This window comes from Ictalurus punctatus, chromosome 11 (assembly GCF_001660625.3).
Source record: "Ictalurus punctatus breed USDA103 chromosome 11, Coco_2.0, whole genome shotgun sequence".
Lineage (NCBI taxonomy): Eukaryota > Metazoa > Chordata > Actinopteri > Siluriformes > Ictaluridae > Ictalurus > Ictalurus punctatus.
The window spans coordinates 11,781,642-11,798,296 of record NC_030426.2 but is presented as its reverse complement, the minus strand read 5'-3'; the positions used below and the strand labels follow the sequence as shown (position 1 = coordinate 11,798,296).

Below are 16,655 nucleotides of genomic sequence, written 5' to 3'. Positions count from 1 at the left end.
GGCGGTGTTCGTGTATTATTGATTCCAACCATATTTGCATTAATGCGGAACCTTTTGTTGCCAACCCATGTTTCAGGTAGACTCGCACGCGCTGTGCTCGCGTGACATTGTCACAGCGTTAAGAATCCCCAATACTCCGATATGGCAGGGTCCGAGGTCTTGAAAACTCTGCTCTATACAATCAATACATTACTCCAGCAGGAAAAATACAAAGCTGCTCTTGCTGTGCTTAAAGGATTCAGGAATGGCGCCGTGTGAGTGTTTTCTGTTCCTTAGAAGAATTTGGTTTTATATATTGGTTGTTTTGTTATATTTATATCTTGCACACAAGCTCTCTAGCACTTTTTAACAACCTAATACATTGTTTGTGTAACCCTAGATAAATTGTAGTATCGGTTGATAATAAAAAAGCACTGTCTTCTTCCTGAAGTAACTTGTACAGCTTCCGTGCTAATTCAATGTAGGGAGAAATGGGGCACAGGTCACTGTAACTAGAACCCATTCGTTGAATGAGACACTGCGCATGTGTCAGTACATTATCATTGGCTGTGTTCTACATCACTTACTGCTCTAATGCACAAAACTACCCCTTAAAGTTGACCACTTTAAATTGACCACTTTAAACTCCCTAATATGCCGTCTGTACTATGGACCACAATGGAAAGAAATGTTCTTCTATTTCTTGTGCTGTTCAGGTATTTTAATGCCCAAAGAGTATTATTGTTTGCACGTAATTATACTCAATAAACTCAAACGCAGTATATAATTATTATTTGGTATACTGCACAGTGGGGATGGGAACCTATTATTCTGATACTAGTGAAAGGTCTTCTGTACTTGGGTGGGCTTTAAAAGAGTGTTTCATAGAAGTGCAGTCTAAGTTCATATGTTGTCTGTCGGCTAATTAGTACTAATGATCTCTACCAGTGCTTGGCTCTGTCCAAAACAGCATACTACTATGTTGAGAGTTTTTCCAAAATAGGTGAGTACTATACAGGGGTGTGGGAGGGATTTTGAACCTGTGGGGGGTGCTGAAATGTTAAGGGGGTTCAGGGGCATGCTCCCCTGAAAATATATATTTTTTTAATTTAAATAAAGTGCTTAAATGCTCATTTGTAATGACTTTGTATTGGTTAAATATTTGTAAAACACACAGACAGATTTAAAGGGTGACCAATAGCATTGATTTATGAAAACCCTAGATTTTGAAATGTGTGGGGATGTGCCCCCCATGTATAATGGCTCCTATGCCCATGGTACTATATTGTTTTGGATCTAGTCTTAATGATGTTATGGTTGTCATTAATCTTTATGAACCTTATTACAGGTACGGTGCTAAGATCCGGGCTCCACACGCACTGGTGATGACCTTTCTTTTTCGAAGTGGCAGGTAAAGCAGGCTACTATACTAGAGGTCGACTGATAGTGGATTTTTCAGATACCGATAACTAAGCAGTACCTGCTGATAACTGATTAACCAACTGTTAGTTTTTAAAATTTATACTGAATGAAAACACTCAAAGTAAAATATTGCTGAACTTTATTACCAAAATAAACAGTACTGACTGTACCATGAAAATGGACTGTATGTTTGTAAATGAAAAAAATATATAAATATGAATATAACTATTAATAAATATTAAAGTAAATTTAAAAAATGCATGTAAACTGAACCAAAAAGTAACACTACAAATATAAATAGTAACATCCAAAATGGATCAAAAAACAATTTAAATAACACAAAGTTTATCAGTGATAATGATCGTCATAGTGATGGTGATAGTGACAGTAATAGTTGGCTCTGGAGGACACTCTCATACTGTATAATGACAGTGGACCCTTCTCAGCCACTGATGCAACCGAGAAAAACCATCGTTGTGAATTTTTGTTGATAATCGATAGTCCCAGCAATCGGTTATCGGTCAAAATTAATCTGCAAATCCGATCAATCGGTCGACCTCTAAACTATATACATGGGCATGTGAGTTAAATTAGCTTCTTATATGACTTTTTTGCAATTATATTTTTGCAGAGATTCTAATGTGGTATAGGTAAAACTTACTCCTTTGTTTAGGCAAATCTATCAAAGATTCTGATATATAAGGTATATATACCTGCTGCATTATATCTAAATATATTTGCTACTGTTATAAAATATTAGTGCATGTTCTGTCTTATACTATTATTATTATTATTATTATTATTATTATTAATTAATTAATTAATTAATTAATTTATTTATTTATTTAAAAAATTAACTTATGTTTTACATAATTTTGACAAATTCGTGACATTAAAAGTTAGAACAGTATCAGATACTGTGAGGGAATTAAGTAAATTTTATGTTAAGCATTTAATTATTGCTACATTAAGGTAACCATCTGATTGAACCAAGCCGAGTCATTGCCAGAAGTGGCCCAGACTCTATAGCCAGATCTGGGCTAATTAAGCCCAGTGCTTTACAGCCGTAACAAAAACACATGTGCCAGAGCGAGCTGTGGGCCACACTCGGCCTGGGTAATACATGTCAATGCCGAGTCTGAGCCGCAGTCGCCATGGGACTGCTGAGCTTGGGCCAATTACTACATGCTATCTGGGGTACTGCTAACATTTATAATGTTATTCACTGGACGTATATTCTTAAAGACAACTTTTATGGTTAATTTTTTTTTGTATTCTGTCTTTGCATTCTAGCCTTCAATCCAAGCTGAAAGCTATAGCCCAGGCCACATATACACACTCAAGGAACCTAGCCTACTTTGTATTTTCATATAAAGGACTATTGGCACTTCAGAAGTACATTCAGGGAAAGAGTCTTCAGTCTCACTCATTCTTGGCTGCTTGTCTTGGAGGTTGGCTGGTATTTGGGGACAATAACCACATCAACAGCCAGGTAAGTTACCTACTATGCATATCAATAGATGTGCTTATTTGAGGTAAACGGAATCTAAATAATTTTTAAATGCAGGGGATTTTTCATTGACTGATTTGTATATAAGAACTTTATACAGTATGGTCTCATAAATATATCTGACAATGCTATGATTATCTTCTGTTCCCTAGATAAATATGTACTTGCTATCTAGAATTCTGTTTGCCTTGTGTCAACTGGCTGTGGAAAAGGGCTACATCCCCAAGCCCAAAAGTGACCCCTTCCCACTGTTTGCCATGCTGGTGTGGGGCATAGTTCTCTGGCTATTTGAGTACCATCCTCACACCCTGCAGCCCTCACTTCAGTCCTCTATGAACTACCTCTACCACGACAGCAATACATGGCACGACCTCTCTGATTTTCTCATATACAACAAACCACGGATTTAAGCTTGTTGAGCATTCTTCTCTATTAAACCACAACTAGTGATGATGGTGAGATAATAGTTTGAGTCGATCATCAGTGACTGTTCTAGGTTATGACTTTTTATTATTATTATTTTTTGGTAAACGATGGCCATAAAATCTGCACTTTTACATAATTTACTACATAATGTAGTCCTAATTTTAAGTGAACATATGATAACCTCTGATTTTGTACTTTTTGCACATTTGTAATTTGGTGTTCAAAAAGAGAACTTTATTTCATAATTGGTAAAATGAATAACAAACACAATTTGAACTCTTAATTGTTTGTTAAATTAGTTATTAACTGAATGTGTTATAAATAAATGTATTGCTTTTTGATTTAGGGGAATGTGGAAAGTCCTATTTGAACTTTATATCTTTTGCAGCAGTGGCTGCAAGCAAACAGTTTCTAAACTTATCGGTCAGTCCATGACACTGTCCAATCGCTCATGCATAATTATTTTTAATTTCTGACCATTACGGGTATCAAAGTATTAACAGATTTCAGTTCTTGCTGTAACAGCTCAGCACTGTGGACCAACTTAATCGTTTATGCTGACACATGCTCTGATATTTTCCATTTTTTCTTTTGGGAGTTTTGTGAGATTATAGTGAGATATAGTATCTATTTCATGGATATTCAGCTAAAATGTTTGAAGGTCCGGCAGATTCTTTGCTTAAAAAAGGTACCGACCCTTGTCAAAAAATCCTAAAGGATTTCAAAAGAAACTTTTATACAGGACTATAATTAGAATTCTAATTACAGTCATATTTTGGAAGCATTCCTAAAAGATTCCTATAGTAATTGTCTTATAGGACAAGACATACAGTGAGGGGAGACAAGTATTGACATTTTTTTCAGTATATTTCTAATGAGGCTATTCACATGAAATTTTCATCAGACATCAGTATTAACTCAAGAAATCCAGAAATATAAAGAATTCACATCATTAAAGTCCATAAATGAAGTTATGTGTAATAAAGTAGAATGACACAGGAAAAAAGTATCGAACACGCTAAGAAAAAGCAGTTTTCCAAGGCAAGGTAAGTAATTATACCTCATATCTGTGCACATTAATATCAGCTGGGTTAGTAAATTGATGGTCTATAAAAAAAGGCTTTTTGTTACGAAGGTGTCACACAAGAAACATCTCATGATGGGTAAAAGCAAAAAGCTCATCAAAACCTTCGCGACCTTATTGTTGCAAAACATATTGATGGAATCGGATACAGACGTATTTCAAAACTTCTCAATATTCCAGTAAGCTCCATTGGGCCCATTATCCGCAAATGGAATCAACATCACTCTGTCATCAACCAGCCACGCACCGGAGCTCCTCGCAAGAGTTCTGACCAGGGAGTCAGAAGAATAGTCAGAAGAGTAGCCCAAGAGTGAAGGACCACTCGGAAAGAGCTCCAGAAACACTTGGCGGCAGCAGGTGCCATCGTCACAGAGAAAATAATGGGCAATACACTCCACTGCTCACACTCACCCCGCAGGACTACTAATGAAGAAAAGGCATGTCGAAGCTCGTTTAAAGTTTGCTACAACTCATTTGGACAAATCTATGAAATACTGGGAGACTGTAGTCTGGTCGGATGAGAGCAAAATTGAACTTTTTGGCTGTCATACTACACACCATGTTTGGAGAAGAAATGGCACTGCACATCACCCTTAAAGCACTATACCAACAGTGAAGTGTGGGGGTGGAAACATCATGGTGTGGGGCTGTTTTTCCATCACATGGTACTGGCAGACTTCATATAATTGAAGGAACGATGAATGGAGTCCTTTACCGGGAGATTCTAGATAAGAATCTGCTGCCATCCACCAGGATGATGAAGATGAGACGTGGGTGGACATTCCAGCAGGACAACGATCCAAAGCATACAGCAAAGGACATTCTCAATTGGTTTCAGAGAAAAAAAATCAAGGCGTTAGAATGGCCCAGTCAGTCACCTGACTTGAATCCAATTGAACAAGTTTTAAAGAAAATATGTTTAGAAGAATGGGTCAAAATGGGCTACTACAAACAAATGCTTCTCACTAAGTATTTAAAAAAAATTCGGTTAGCATGTCCAATACTTTTTTCCTGTGTCATTCCTCTTTATTACACACAACTTTATGGACACTTTTTAAAAATATATATATAGAGAGAGAAAATACTCTGTTATTAAATAAGATCTTTTAGGATTTTTAAACTCCCAAAGCACACTCTGTAATCTACTATAATTTTCCAATAAAAAGGCATTTTTTCTAATAAAATACAAGTAGATTTCCAATAATATTCTAAAAATCAAATAAGATCCTACAGGATAAGCTGAAATTCCAATAGGAATTTTGACAAGGGGATATGCAGATTACACAAATGATAACATTTAATGCTTAACCATTAATGATTAGTTCATTACTAATGGTTGTTTTGTTTTGTTTTGTAGTAATGTTTCACATGACCACATTTCAGTAGTACTAAAGACTCTGAGGAAATGAGGCATTATTTTGATCTTGACGCAGAGAATAAACACACAATTCTCTGTCCAGTTGTCTTTTTGTTGTTGACTTTTTTTTAATGTCCTTACATCGCTAATCAAACCAACGAGAGTTAAATTATATATATATATATATATATATATATATATATATATATATATATATATATAATTAAGTGGAGAGGCACAGAATCTGAGACGCTTGAAGTTCAGTGTGAATTTTCCACGGTCAGTGATGATTTGGGGTGCCATGTCATCTGCTGGTGTTGGTCCACTGTGTTTTCTCAAGTCGAGAGTCAATACAGCATCTACCAGGAGATTTTAGAGCACTTCATACTTCCATCTGCTGACAAGCTTTATGGAGATTCTGATTTCCTTTTCCAGCAGGACTTGGCACCTGCCCACAGTGCCAAAACTATTAGTAACTGGTTTGCTGACCATGGTATTACTGTGCTGAACCCCGTAGAGAATCTATGAGAAACTCCAGACCCAACAATACAGGTGAGCTGAAGGCTGCTATCAAAACTTGAAATTTTCCACAATATTCAAATTGTCTGAGATGCACCTGTATATTGCCAATTACCATTCTATACCATACTACTGTGTATGTTTGCCAAATGCTGACTCTTGTTACAAAAATATCAAGGCTATGATCCCTGATTACAACTGATCATAAGAGGCTTATGTGCTTGTCAAACCAGACAAACAACAAAAGTGCAACATCCAGATCTTTAGTTCTCTCATCATATCCAAATAACTCATCAGATGAAAAATGTACACAAATGTAGTAACAACTTATGCAAAGGTAACTCCAAAGGAGTAGCAGATACAATATGTTCTATTTGCTCATGTCACAAATTTCTGTGGATTTGTTACAATGTGCCACTAGAGGTCACTGGAGTCTTGGAAATTGTACTTCTCACCATCAAAATGCTGATGCCAGATCAGTTCGTTAAAGTTTTTTTTTTAATTTACTTTGGTACTATTTTCATAAGTAAGTGTTAATTTTCAAAACTCTTAGTCCCAAAAAAAAAAAAATCACATTTGTTACACAGCTAGTCATTCTTTCAAACCCTGATCTCATGCTTTCTTTAGTATATATATATATATATATATATATATATATATATATATATATATATACACACACACACATATTTTCTGTCCACAAACTCATTGTTTCAAAACACAACATTATTGTAATATGTTATGAGAACATTTCTTGTAAACACCAAAACACAACAGTATGAGCTTTCAATTTAGTACTTTTAACAAACAGTTAATTCAACAGAAAACAATGCAAGATACACATTTCAAATCACCCTTGGTTCTGAATGAATGTTACTGTACTGTAATACAGTGTACACAGTCATCACAATATATATTACATGTACATTATCCAACCAGACTGATAACAGCCATGATAAAATTTATATTATTTTAATTATGTAACAAGTAAAATACGATCAAAGTCAATTATGCAGAAAAAAAATATTTTATTTGACAGTATTTTTTCAACAATACTGTGGTTGCTTTGTGAAGCAAAAATATGTAAACAATTTACTGTAAATGGACATGATCTCAACTTGTTTAACATCAAGCCTGTCTTCAACATTTGGCCATGAATTTTCATCAACATCACAGTGAATATCCTCGTTGTTCATGCATTGTGGGTAAAACCTTCTGGCATGACGAATCCAGGCTTGAAGGAGGGTGACATGTTCATGGGGGATGGCGAGCATACACCTTCCATCTCTTCAAGAATTCCTCAATTGGGTTGAGGAAAAGGGAGTACGGTGGAAGATATAAGGTCATGAACTGAGGATGAGCCTGAAACCATTCCCGAACCAGCTCTGCATGATAGAAGCTGATATTGTCCCACACAATAACATACCTGATATCTTCACCCTGGCAGGCCTGCTCAAGTTGATTTAGAAAAGCTATCTGGTGTTCAGTGTTGTATGATCCAACATCTGTCCTACGGCCTACCACGCCATATTCACATATATTCACAGACATAGAGATGTTTCCTCCACTTTGTCCAGGCACTTGGATGGTTGCCCGTTGGCCAATAAGGTTAAGTCCATGGTGTTTTTGCTAGATTAAAGACCGCCTTATCAACAAAGATATACTTGTGATGATTCACAGCAGCATCCAACTCCATCACCCTCTAAAAAAAGATAATTTGGTTAGCTCTTTTACAAAGAATAGTTGACATTGTTAGTCTGTAGTACAGTACTGTGAGTATCACATACATAAAAACTGAACATAAAGTACACCACATAGCGCTATACCTGAACATAATTTGCACACAGTCATTTCACCCTGGCATTGTTTTGCTCAAAAGGCACCAGGTAAATTTGTTTCATAGAACCCTGGTGCTTCTTCAAAAGGCTGATTGATGCCACATTGGCAAAGATGTCATTGCTCTCCTCAATAACCTGTTTTATTTCAGACAGCCTTATATCATTCCTTGCCCTGACCATTTCCAACTCTTGCTGGTCAGTCAGTATATGTGGGTGACCACCACCAGGTGGTTTTCTGCCAATTCTGAGAGTAAAACAGAGTATGCTATCAGTATTTTACTACTGTAAATGACAAAATGTGTGATAATGAAATTTTGTTCACTATTCTATATAGTATTGCAATTTACTGTACCATAAAAGTATAGTTTATAGTTAGAAGACTTACTGGTTTTCTTGATGAAATGTTCTGATGATGGAGCTGACAGTTGCTCTTTGTAGGTTAGGGTGAACTAACCTGGCAGCCTCTGCCATGGTAAAGCCTCTGTTAATCATAAGGTCAACAATGATGGCTGGACTTCATTTGAAATTACAGTAAGTTGCCTTCTGCTTACATTCCTCTAATGACCACCTCTCTGGCTAGGACCATGCCCACCTCTCTGGCTAGGACCATGCCCACCGCTTTGGCTAGGCTCATGCCTACCTGTCTGACTAGGCCTATGCCCACCTCTTTGGTGGGGTCAACGTCTACCTCTTTGATCACTCTGCAGGTTTCCTATCTCTTCCACTCTATCCTGCTCCATGTTTGCCCATTGCAAATGCTCACATACAGTCCTATTTATATGGTATTCAGTTGTGATGGTCTGTGCGTTACATGACAGTCCCCAAAGAAACTACAGCTGGATAGAGTGGTGGGTGTTACTTTCATTGATGGAGCAAAATAAACCAATTTACACTATTACTGCTGCCCTCTATCTTACAACCTAATTATATTACTCTCACTGCTGACCTCTAGTGCACAACCTAATAACATTACACTCTCACTACTGCCCTCTAGTGTACAACCTAATAACATTACACTCTCACTGCTGCCCTCTAGTGTACAACCTAATAACATTACACTCTCACTACTGCCCTCTAGTGTACAACCTAATAACATTACACTCTCACTGCTGCCCTCTAGTGTACAACCTAATAACATCACACTCTCACTACTTCCCTCTAGTGTAATTAATCTCTAACAACATGGCTAGCTCAGTCAGTAGAGAATATATAAACAATATCCTGAGCTCAGGATCGAATCAGGGATATTGGAGCTGTGAGGTCTTCATGAACCATACACATTTAGAGATGCACCGATGTATCGGCTGATAAAGGAAAATGTTCATGCTATAGGCCATCGGCCGATTATATCCGTTCAAGCAAAAGAGGGCGGGAAAACATCGTTTTCATGCTGTGTGTAAAGATGATGTTTCTTGTGTGGAATGATGACAAAACTGTAGCCCGTAAACTCTGCACTGCTAAAATTTTACATCGGACACTGCAGCAGTGAAGCTGGAGTTTCGGCGCGAGTCTAATTTTTTTTTCTATTTGTTTTGCTGCTGCTCGCACTGGATTAAAGCACCAGTACACTGATGAAAGAATTACATGATGAGTTGACAAAAAAGTATATATTGCACAGAAATATATATATTTGTAGAGTAGTATATTTCATATCCAGTTAATGTTAATATATAAAAATGTTTGTTATATATTACCAGTTTGATGTCAATGATGAAGTAGAAATGCTTTTGTTTGTGGAGAGTGAATGTGAGACTAACAGGAGGCTTTTTAGAATTCAGTCAATGTTAATATGAATTAATAACATTCAATAAGTTAAGAAATCTTAATTTAATCTTAAGGATTTAGTTAATGTGTTAATGTTAATTAGAGTAATGTGTTTTCTTTTAATGAGACCAGTTACTGTGAAACAACTTGCTGAAATGGAGAGAATAAAGTTTTTCTTTATATTTCTTTCAGAATTGTGGAACTAATTATTATTAATTTAAAAGATATAAAAGGCATAACTATCGGTTTCGTATCGGCCGATATCAATCTGAATAATTGGCTATCGGTATTGGCTGAGAAATGTAGTATTGGTGCATCTCTAATGGACAATATATGGTTAATCCACTTGTGGAGAGCTTGAGCAATGTAGGGAAAAATAGTTATGGAAAAGAACAAATATGAAATGCAACAAGAGGAAGAAAAGATTTATTTTGGAAGTCTAATTATAGCAAGAATAATGTTAAAAGAGATAGCAGGAACTAACGAGGGTCCCACAATGTCAATTGTAAATTAAGAGAGATAAAAGCATGAAGAGGAAGGGGGCTTGGGGTGGCAGAGGGGTAGGTAGAAGGAATGGCATTGCTCAGAGCTTCTCCAAAGTGTCCATCATCAGCTGGACATGCTGCCAGAGGATCCCCAAAACTCCACTGGATGAGGCCGCTGGGTCGCAGTAGAGCTCCAGGGGCTGAGAAAAGAGCACTTCAGAAAGCACTGTAAGCCCATCCTATTGACAAATCACACACACACACACACACACACACACACACACACACACACACACACACACAACACTGAGTTAAAGATACAATGCTGAGAATTTGTGTATCGTGGCATCAGAAGATATTCGACACTTACAACGAGCACTGTGAAGTACAGCTCTGCCGCAGGCTCCCACACGTCCACGTCCCACATGCTGATGAGAGCAAACAGGCTCTCCAAGAATCCTCCCTCAAACTTTACAAATATCAGGGTTAAAAATATGGAAAAACAAAATGAGATAAAAATAGACCATGTTCTGAAACTACATTCAAGCATCACTTTGAAATTTCCTGATAAGACACTTACTGCCTCAGGTATTGAGCCATTCACGAAGTAGCTGAAGAGAAGCAGCACATAAAACATGTTGAGGAAGTTGTAATGGTGGAGCTACACAGGGGAGAAAAGTTACAAAAAGAAATACGCTTTACATATTGAAGTCTTGCTTTCTATATAATCAAAAACATTTAGATAAAAAAAATTTGGTCATTTTACATAGACATTTGCGAGCTTACCTGGGCCCCTGAAGAGCTCTGTCATAATTGACTCCTGATAGGAAGGCTTTCTCAGGATTCGAACCAAAGACTCATAGGCCAGCTGCACACCAACTACATCCTGTTAAAACAAACAAACAAAAAATCTCTAGAATTCACTCTGGCTATGGTGTTCAACGTGGCTACTGATTTTAAACCCTAACAAGAAGCAGTATGTAAGCCTAAGTGTGTCCAATACTCCACTAAAGTTGATGTAATAAATGGGCCAAATTTCCAAGTATTGCATTTCCCAGAGCCACCTTCATCACATATTTTATTTGAATATTTGTCCTTAATTATTAGCAGGTTGTGATTATTACAAAACAGAAAATTTGCTATTAATTCTAGTTATTCCAATAATTACTGTATGAATATTGCACTTGTGTTAAAATGCATGCTAATTAAGTTTTCGTCACTGCCTAATTGCCTGTTCTTGTTTCTAGATTTAACCACTAAAACTTTGAAAGTATTTTGAACAAAAATAAAATGGTCTATCATCATTCTGAAGTCACCTGGGTGTTAGCTGCTGCAAGACGCATCACAATCTTCTTTCCAACCACAAACAAGAAGTTCTGGATGCTGGCAAGCAGAGTCTGAAAATAAGACAGCACACAATATAAGTTAAAGCAGAGTGTAATGTACCTGAGTAACAACAGCAGCTAAACAAAAGTTTTACTCACAGAGAACGCCTGACGGAGAGCACACAGCTTCAGTCCGATGTCTGTAACCCCTCTGTCTGAAAGATGATAGCTAAGAAACAAGAGGTGTAAATGCTTAGTGTATGTTAAACATGCATCACACCATTGAACTGTGAAGAGGATCGTACAGTACCTAATAAAGGGCACCTCCATCTCCTCTGGCATGAGGCCCTGCTCAGTCTCCTGTGAGCCAAATGAGCAATGAATCATTAAATCTCCCACAGTAAATTTTACAGCCACACATTCAGGGGAAAAGCAGCATTGATACACATCGGGTTTGAAACATGGAATTACCTCCATGTCTGGTTCACTCTCAGCATCACTGTGGGGAGAGTTACAATTGTTTTCCTGCACCCAAGTGGAGGTGTCCACCTGACCATCTGCACGCACATACAGGAAAGTGCAGGTCACCTTTTCAAGAGTTGCTGTTAATTAAAAAAAGACAAAAACAAAAATTGACACTGCAGACAAATGTACAACAGAAAAAAATCCAAAAGTTATTATCTACATATACACATCATGACGTTTATTCATTTATTCATGACAGTGTAATACATTTACCACATAGTCCTCAAGTGGCACGGTCTCCATGCGGCTACAGGATATGATTTCTGTAACCCTCCCTGATACACCCTTAAGAGAACAATTTAAAGTGAACAAAATTAGTCACTTCAATTAACAAAGGTTTTGTGATGCTACAATGAATAATCTCTTACCTGCATGCCAGTAAATCAGTCCTCGGTTTCGGAATTATAAGGGAATCCCTGCAAATACCAATTAGCTGAAACTCAAGATTTATGTCACATAAATGCTCCTCTAATAATCATTAATATCAGTTCAATATTAATATCAGATTTAATATCAGATCCATGCTGGATCAACCAGCATGTCTTGGTGGTTTTAAACCAGCAGAGCCGACTCTCTGGACCCCTCATCATTCCGAGGAAGTACCTCCTAATGTTCACTGACTAGAAATAGAAAAAACAAAAACAAACATTAGAGCTTGTAAAGAAGAGTGTGTGAGTGAGTGAGTGAGTGAGTGAGAGAGTGTGTGTGTGTGTGTGTGTGTGTGTGTGTGTGTGTGTGTGTGTGTGTGTGTGTGTGTGTGTGTGTGTGTGTGTGTGTGTGTGTGTGTGTGTGTGTATCTCAGCTGCAGAACTGTACAATACCCCAGACTGGAATCTGAAGTAGTCTGAAGAGGGGAACTGAACATTACAACAGGCGCTGCTCATCTCACCGGCAGTGAGAGGCTGTGGAAAGTAGAGCACTAAGATCACAAGTGCTTCTTATCATAGCAGTTTCATACTAACACATCTAACATTCTGTCACTTTCTACAATTTTGTAATTGGCTTTAAAAATAAATGAGGGGTTTGGTTATCAGAACGACAGGGTCGTGGTGAAGTTCAGTGGGCAGCAGCTGCAGGTTTGGCTCAACGACCTTAACACACACACACACACACACACACACACACACACACACACACACACACACACACAATCACAATTAGTCACAGCAAGTAACAACGAATAATCCCGTACCTGTATGCCAGTGAAACAGTCCTTAGTGCTGGTATGATAAGGAAATCCCTGCAAATAACAATTAGCTAAAACTCTACAACTGCATTTCATAAAAGTGTTCATCTAATAATCATTAATGTCAAGTCTCTTCATCAGAGTTAAAAAGATCGTGATTACCTCGTGATTCAGGCGTTGTGTCTCTGGTTACTGGTTTTACACTAAATCACCCTTCCTCCCATATTGTGGATCTCGTACAGCATGCCGAGTTCGCGGAGAACGTAATTCAGCCTCCTTGCTCGTCTGAGGACGGCGCTCAGCGTTCCTAGTCAGCTGAGGACGACACTCAGTCACCCTGTTTTGCTGAATACGTTGCTCGGTGTCCCGGCATGGCCAAGTGCTCTGTTTTCCTGCTCCGCTGAAGACGCCGGAACTACAGTTCCCAGCAGCCACAGCACCATAGTCACATGACCACCTGCACCTGTTTCTGTTAACGAGCGCTCATGTACATAGCCACAGTTTGCACTGTACTCTTTGTCTCATGTTTGTCTCATTTTACCTTTGTCCCTGTTACCGTGTTTTGTTTCTTTAGTTCATGTTTAGTCTTTGCCACAGTCATAGTGTCTTTTGTATTTTGTTGGGTTATTTATTAAAACGTTTAAAATTCTGCACCTGCATCCGTCTTAAATATTTGATGCATAGTCTAAAGAGGAGTAAGCAAGGGTTTCAAGTTAAATACTGTATATAGGCTAATTGTGTATGTGACAAATAAAATCTTGAGTTTTGAATCTTGAACTATGTCTCTTGACTTGGATAAGCTGCAGTGTGATGCTCAAGTCCAGTCCTATCACTAGTTGTGGGCTCTTTCAAAAAAAAAAAAAAAAAAAAAAAGGTCCTGATTTAATATGTTTGTATCATTTATACTGCTGTAGCCTGATAACCTGACAAGTGGTAGTGTCACAATTTCAAGGCGGAGACAGATGCAAGTGTAGATTTCAAGTTTAATAAAAAGTCAAACCAAAACACCAAAGTCACTATGAACACGTGAAAATGAAAACAAACACAAAACAATACATACGAGGCGAGAGAGAATAACATGGCAACAGAAGACAATTAAAGCAAGACCAAGAGTGCAGTGCAAACTGTGACTATAAACACGATTGCTTGTTAACATGAACATGATTCAGGTGCAGGTGGTCATGTGACTGATGCAGTGAGGTGCAGTGGCTGCTGGGAACTGTAGTCTAGAGTTCCTTCTCTGATATACATGATATACAGGCCATGTCATCAGTCTCAGGTGTGAGCAGAACTTGGTTGGCCATGACGTCGACCTCAGACAGGAACTGGGTATGCTCTCTGAGGTTCAGGTGTGGGGCGGTCTTTTCCGCACCGCAGAGAGATCACATGATATCCCCAGCCTGGCTTGAATGCGTAGCAATGGCTACTCCACAGCCAGCAGGAGAAACAAAGCTCAAGGCGGAGCCTGAGGGGGAAGCTACGTTCCCCATGATGCTAGAGGGTGGATCAACACTCTCTGTGAGGTCCGAGTGGGGAGAGAAGTTCTCTGCGAGGCCAGAGGGAGGAGCAAAGATCTCCACTAGGCCAGAGGCAGAGCGACGTCCTAAGCCGAGCAGGAAGGCGGAGCAATGTCTTCAATTGAACAGGGAGACTGAGTGGCATCCTCAGCTGAACAGGGATGCTGAGCGGCATCCTTAGACGAGCAGGGTGCCTGAATGATGTTCTCCGTCAATACGGCAGGCTGGACTAGATCCACAGTGGGGGAGGGAGGGTGGGAGATTGTTACAGCCTTGTAGGAAGGCTCCCCTTTGGTATACCCCATGATGGAGTACATCACATTGAGCCATTCCCGATTGTTTTTAATGATGGAGAATTTTCTCTCCTTCTCCCACCTTGGCATTTCCTTCTCATATAGGGCCTCTTGGAGTCTGAAAAAATCCGCTGCATCCATGATGAGGTCTTACATTCTGTCATGATTTGGAGACGGAGACGGGTGGAAGTGCAGATAATAAGTTTTAATAAAGACCAAAACACAACACAAAAAGACACTATGGCCTTGTGGCAGAACACTAAGGCTAAGAATTAACATAAACCAAAGACCATAAACACAGCAACAGCAGCAACGGCAAAGAAAGACAAACATAAGACAAAGATTGCAGTGCAAACTGTGGCTGTATACACAAGTGCTCTTAAACAGGAACGTGGTTCAGGTGCAGGTGGCAATGTGACTGTGATATCCAGATTGTGTTAAACAACTTAGAGAACATGTGCTCTATTAGATTGATGAGAGCCACTGCAAAACCATTGGTCATAGCCAATACAACAATTTGAATGTCCTGGAAAACACTGGTGTACTAAGAATCAGACATTGAATAGGTCAGTAATGGAAAACAATTGATGACAGAAATATTGTGAGGGCTGCAAAGAGTGGGGTTGAGGTCAGGTGTCTGTACAGGCCACTCAAGTTCTTCCATATCAAACCATGAATTCATGGACCTTGCTTTGTGCATAGGGAATGATGAAACGTGTTTGGGCCTCTTAGTTCCAGTGAAGGGGAATCTTAATGCTACAACATAAAAAGACATTCTGGACAATTCCGACAACAGTTTTGGGGAAGGCCCAGATATGGGTGTGGTAGTCAGCTGTCCACATACTTCTGGCCATATAGTGCAGTTCCAGGTCTAAAATTGTGTACGAAAACACAGAACAGCAAATGCACTTTAAATCTACTGTGAAGATGGTTTGGTGGAAAAAAAAATTAAAATTAAATGAATGTCTAACAATCTTGCCATTGGGCTGGCTGACGTTTTTATTTGGGCTTGTATAACAGGTGTGGTAGTCAGTCTGTAACATTCAGGTGTGCCATGTGACTCATTACTCCTGTAGCTTGTAACCAAATACCTCCCTCCAACCATTTACATGTATTTATGGCATTTGGCAGATGCCCTTATCCAGAGCATTTTATTTGATTTTTACATCTGAGCAGTTGAGGGTTAAGGGCCTTGTTCAAGGGCCCAACAGTGGCAGGTTGGCAGTGCTGGGGTTTGAACTCATGACCTTGCAATCAACCGCCAATGTCTTAACCACTGAGTTACCACTTCCCACTGTGACCACCTGTACTCCATGGTAATACCGCTGTTACTGTGGTTGCTATGATATAAAGGTGGCTGCTCCATAGTAAAAAAAAGAAAAAAAAAGCACAACCAAAAAAACACAACTATGATTTTTTTTTTTT

The 16,655-nt window shown here is 38.6% G+C and overlaps 2 protein-coding genes across 7 annotated transcripts; one reads left to right on the top strand and one right to left on the bottom strand.

The window, feature by feature from the left end:
* The first annotated feature begins 89 nt into the window (after positions 1-89).
* pxmp4 (peroxisomal membrane protein 4) lies at positions 90-5,880 on the top strand. The gene is made up of 4 exons (XM_017480090.3): positions 90-254; positions 1,328-1,390; positions 2,695-2,893; positions 3,064-5,880. Exons 1-4 carry the CDS (start codon positions 142-144, stop codon positions 3,319-3,321), a joined length of 633 nt encoding a protein of 210 aa, XP_017335579.2. The 5' UTR covers positions 90-141; the 3' UTR covers positions 3,322-5,880.
* Positions 5,881-10,303: 4,423 nt separating this feature from the next.
* LOC108272025 (uncharacterized) lies at positions 10,304-13,853 on the bottom strand. Of its 6 annotated transcripts, none has more exons than XM_017480095.3 (12): positions 13,427-13,853; positions 13,056-13,136; positions 12,603-12,854; positions 12,448-12,519; positions 12,181-12,311; positions 12,020-12,069; positions 11,869-11,938; positions 11,701-11,781; positions 11,171-11,270; positions 10,965-11,045; positions 10,755-10,853; positions 10,304-10,623 (listed from the first exon to the last, which is right to left on the bottom strand). In XM_017480095.3, exons 5-10 carry the CDS (start codon positions 12,184-12,186, stop codon positions 10,969-10,971), a joined length of 384 nt encoding a protein of 127 aa, XP_017335584.1. In that variant the 5' UTR covers positions 12,187-12,311; positions 12,448-12,519; positions 12,603-12,854; positions 13,056-13,136; positions 13,427-13,853; the 3' UTR covers positions 10,304-10,623; positions 10,755-10,853; positions 10,965-10,968. The 6 variants fall into 6 exon arrangements, with proteins under 6 accessions (XP_017335584.1, XP_053539511.1, XP_017335587.1 ...); XM_053683536.1 differs by having other exon boundaries at positions 12,603-13,136; positions 13,427-13,474; positions 13,583-13,853; XM_017480098.3 differs by lacking the exon at positions 13,056-13,136 and having other exon boundaries at positions 13,427-13,474; positions 13,583-13,853.
* Positions 13,854-16,655: the final 2,802 nt, after the last annotated feature.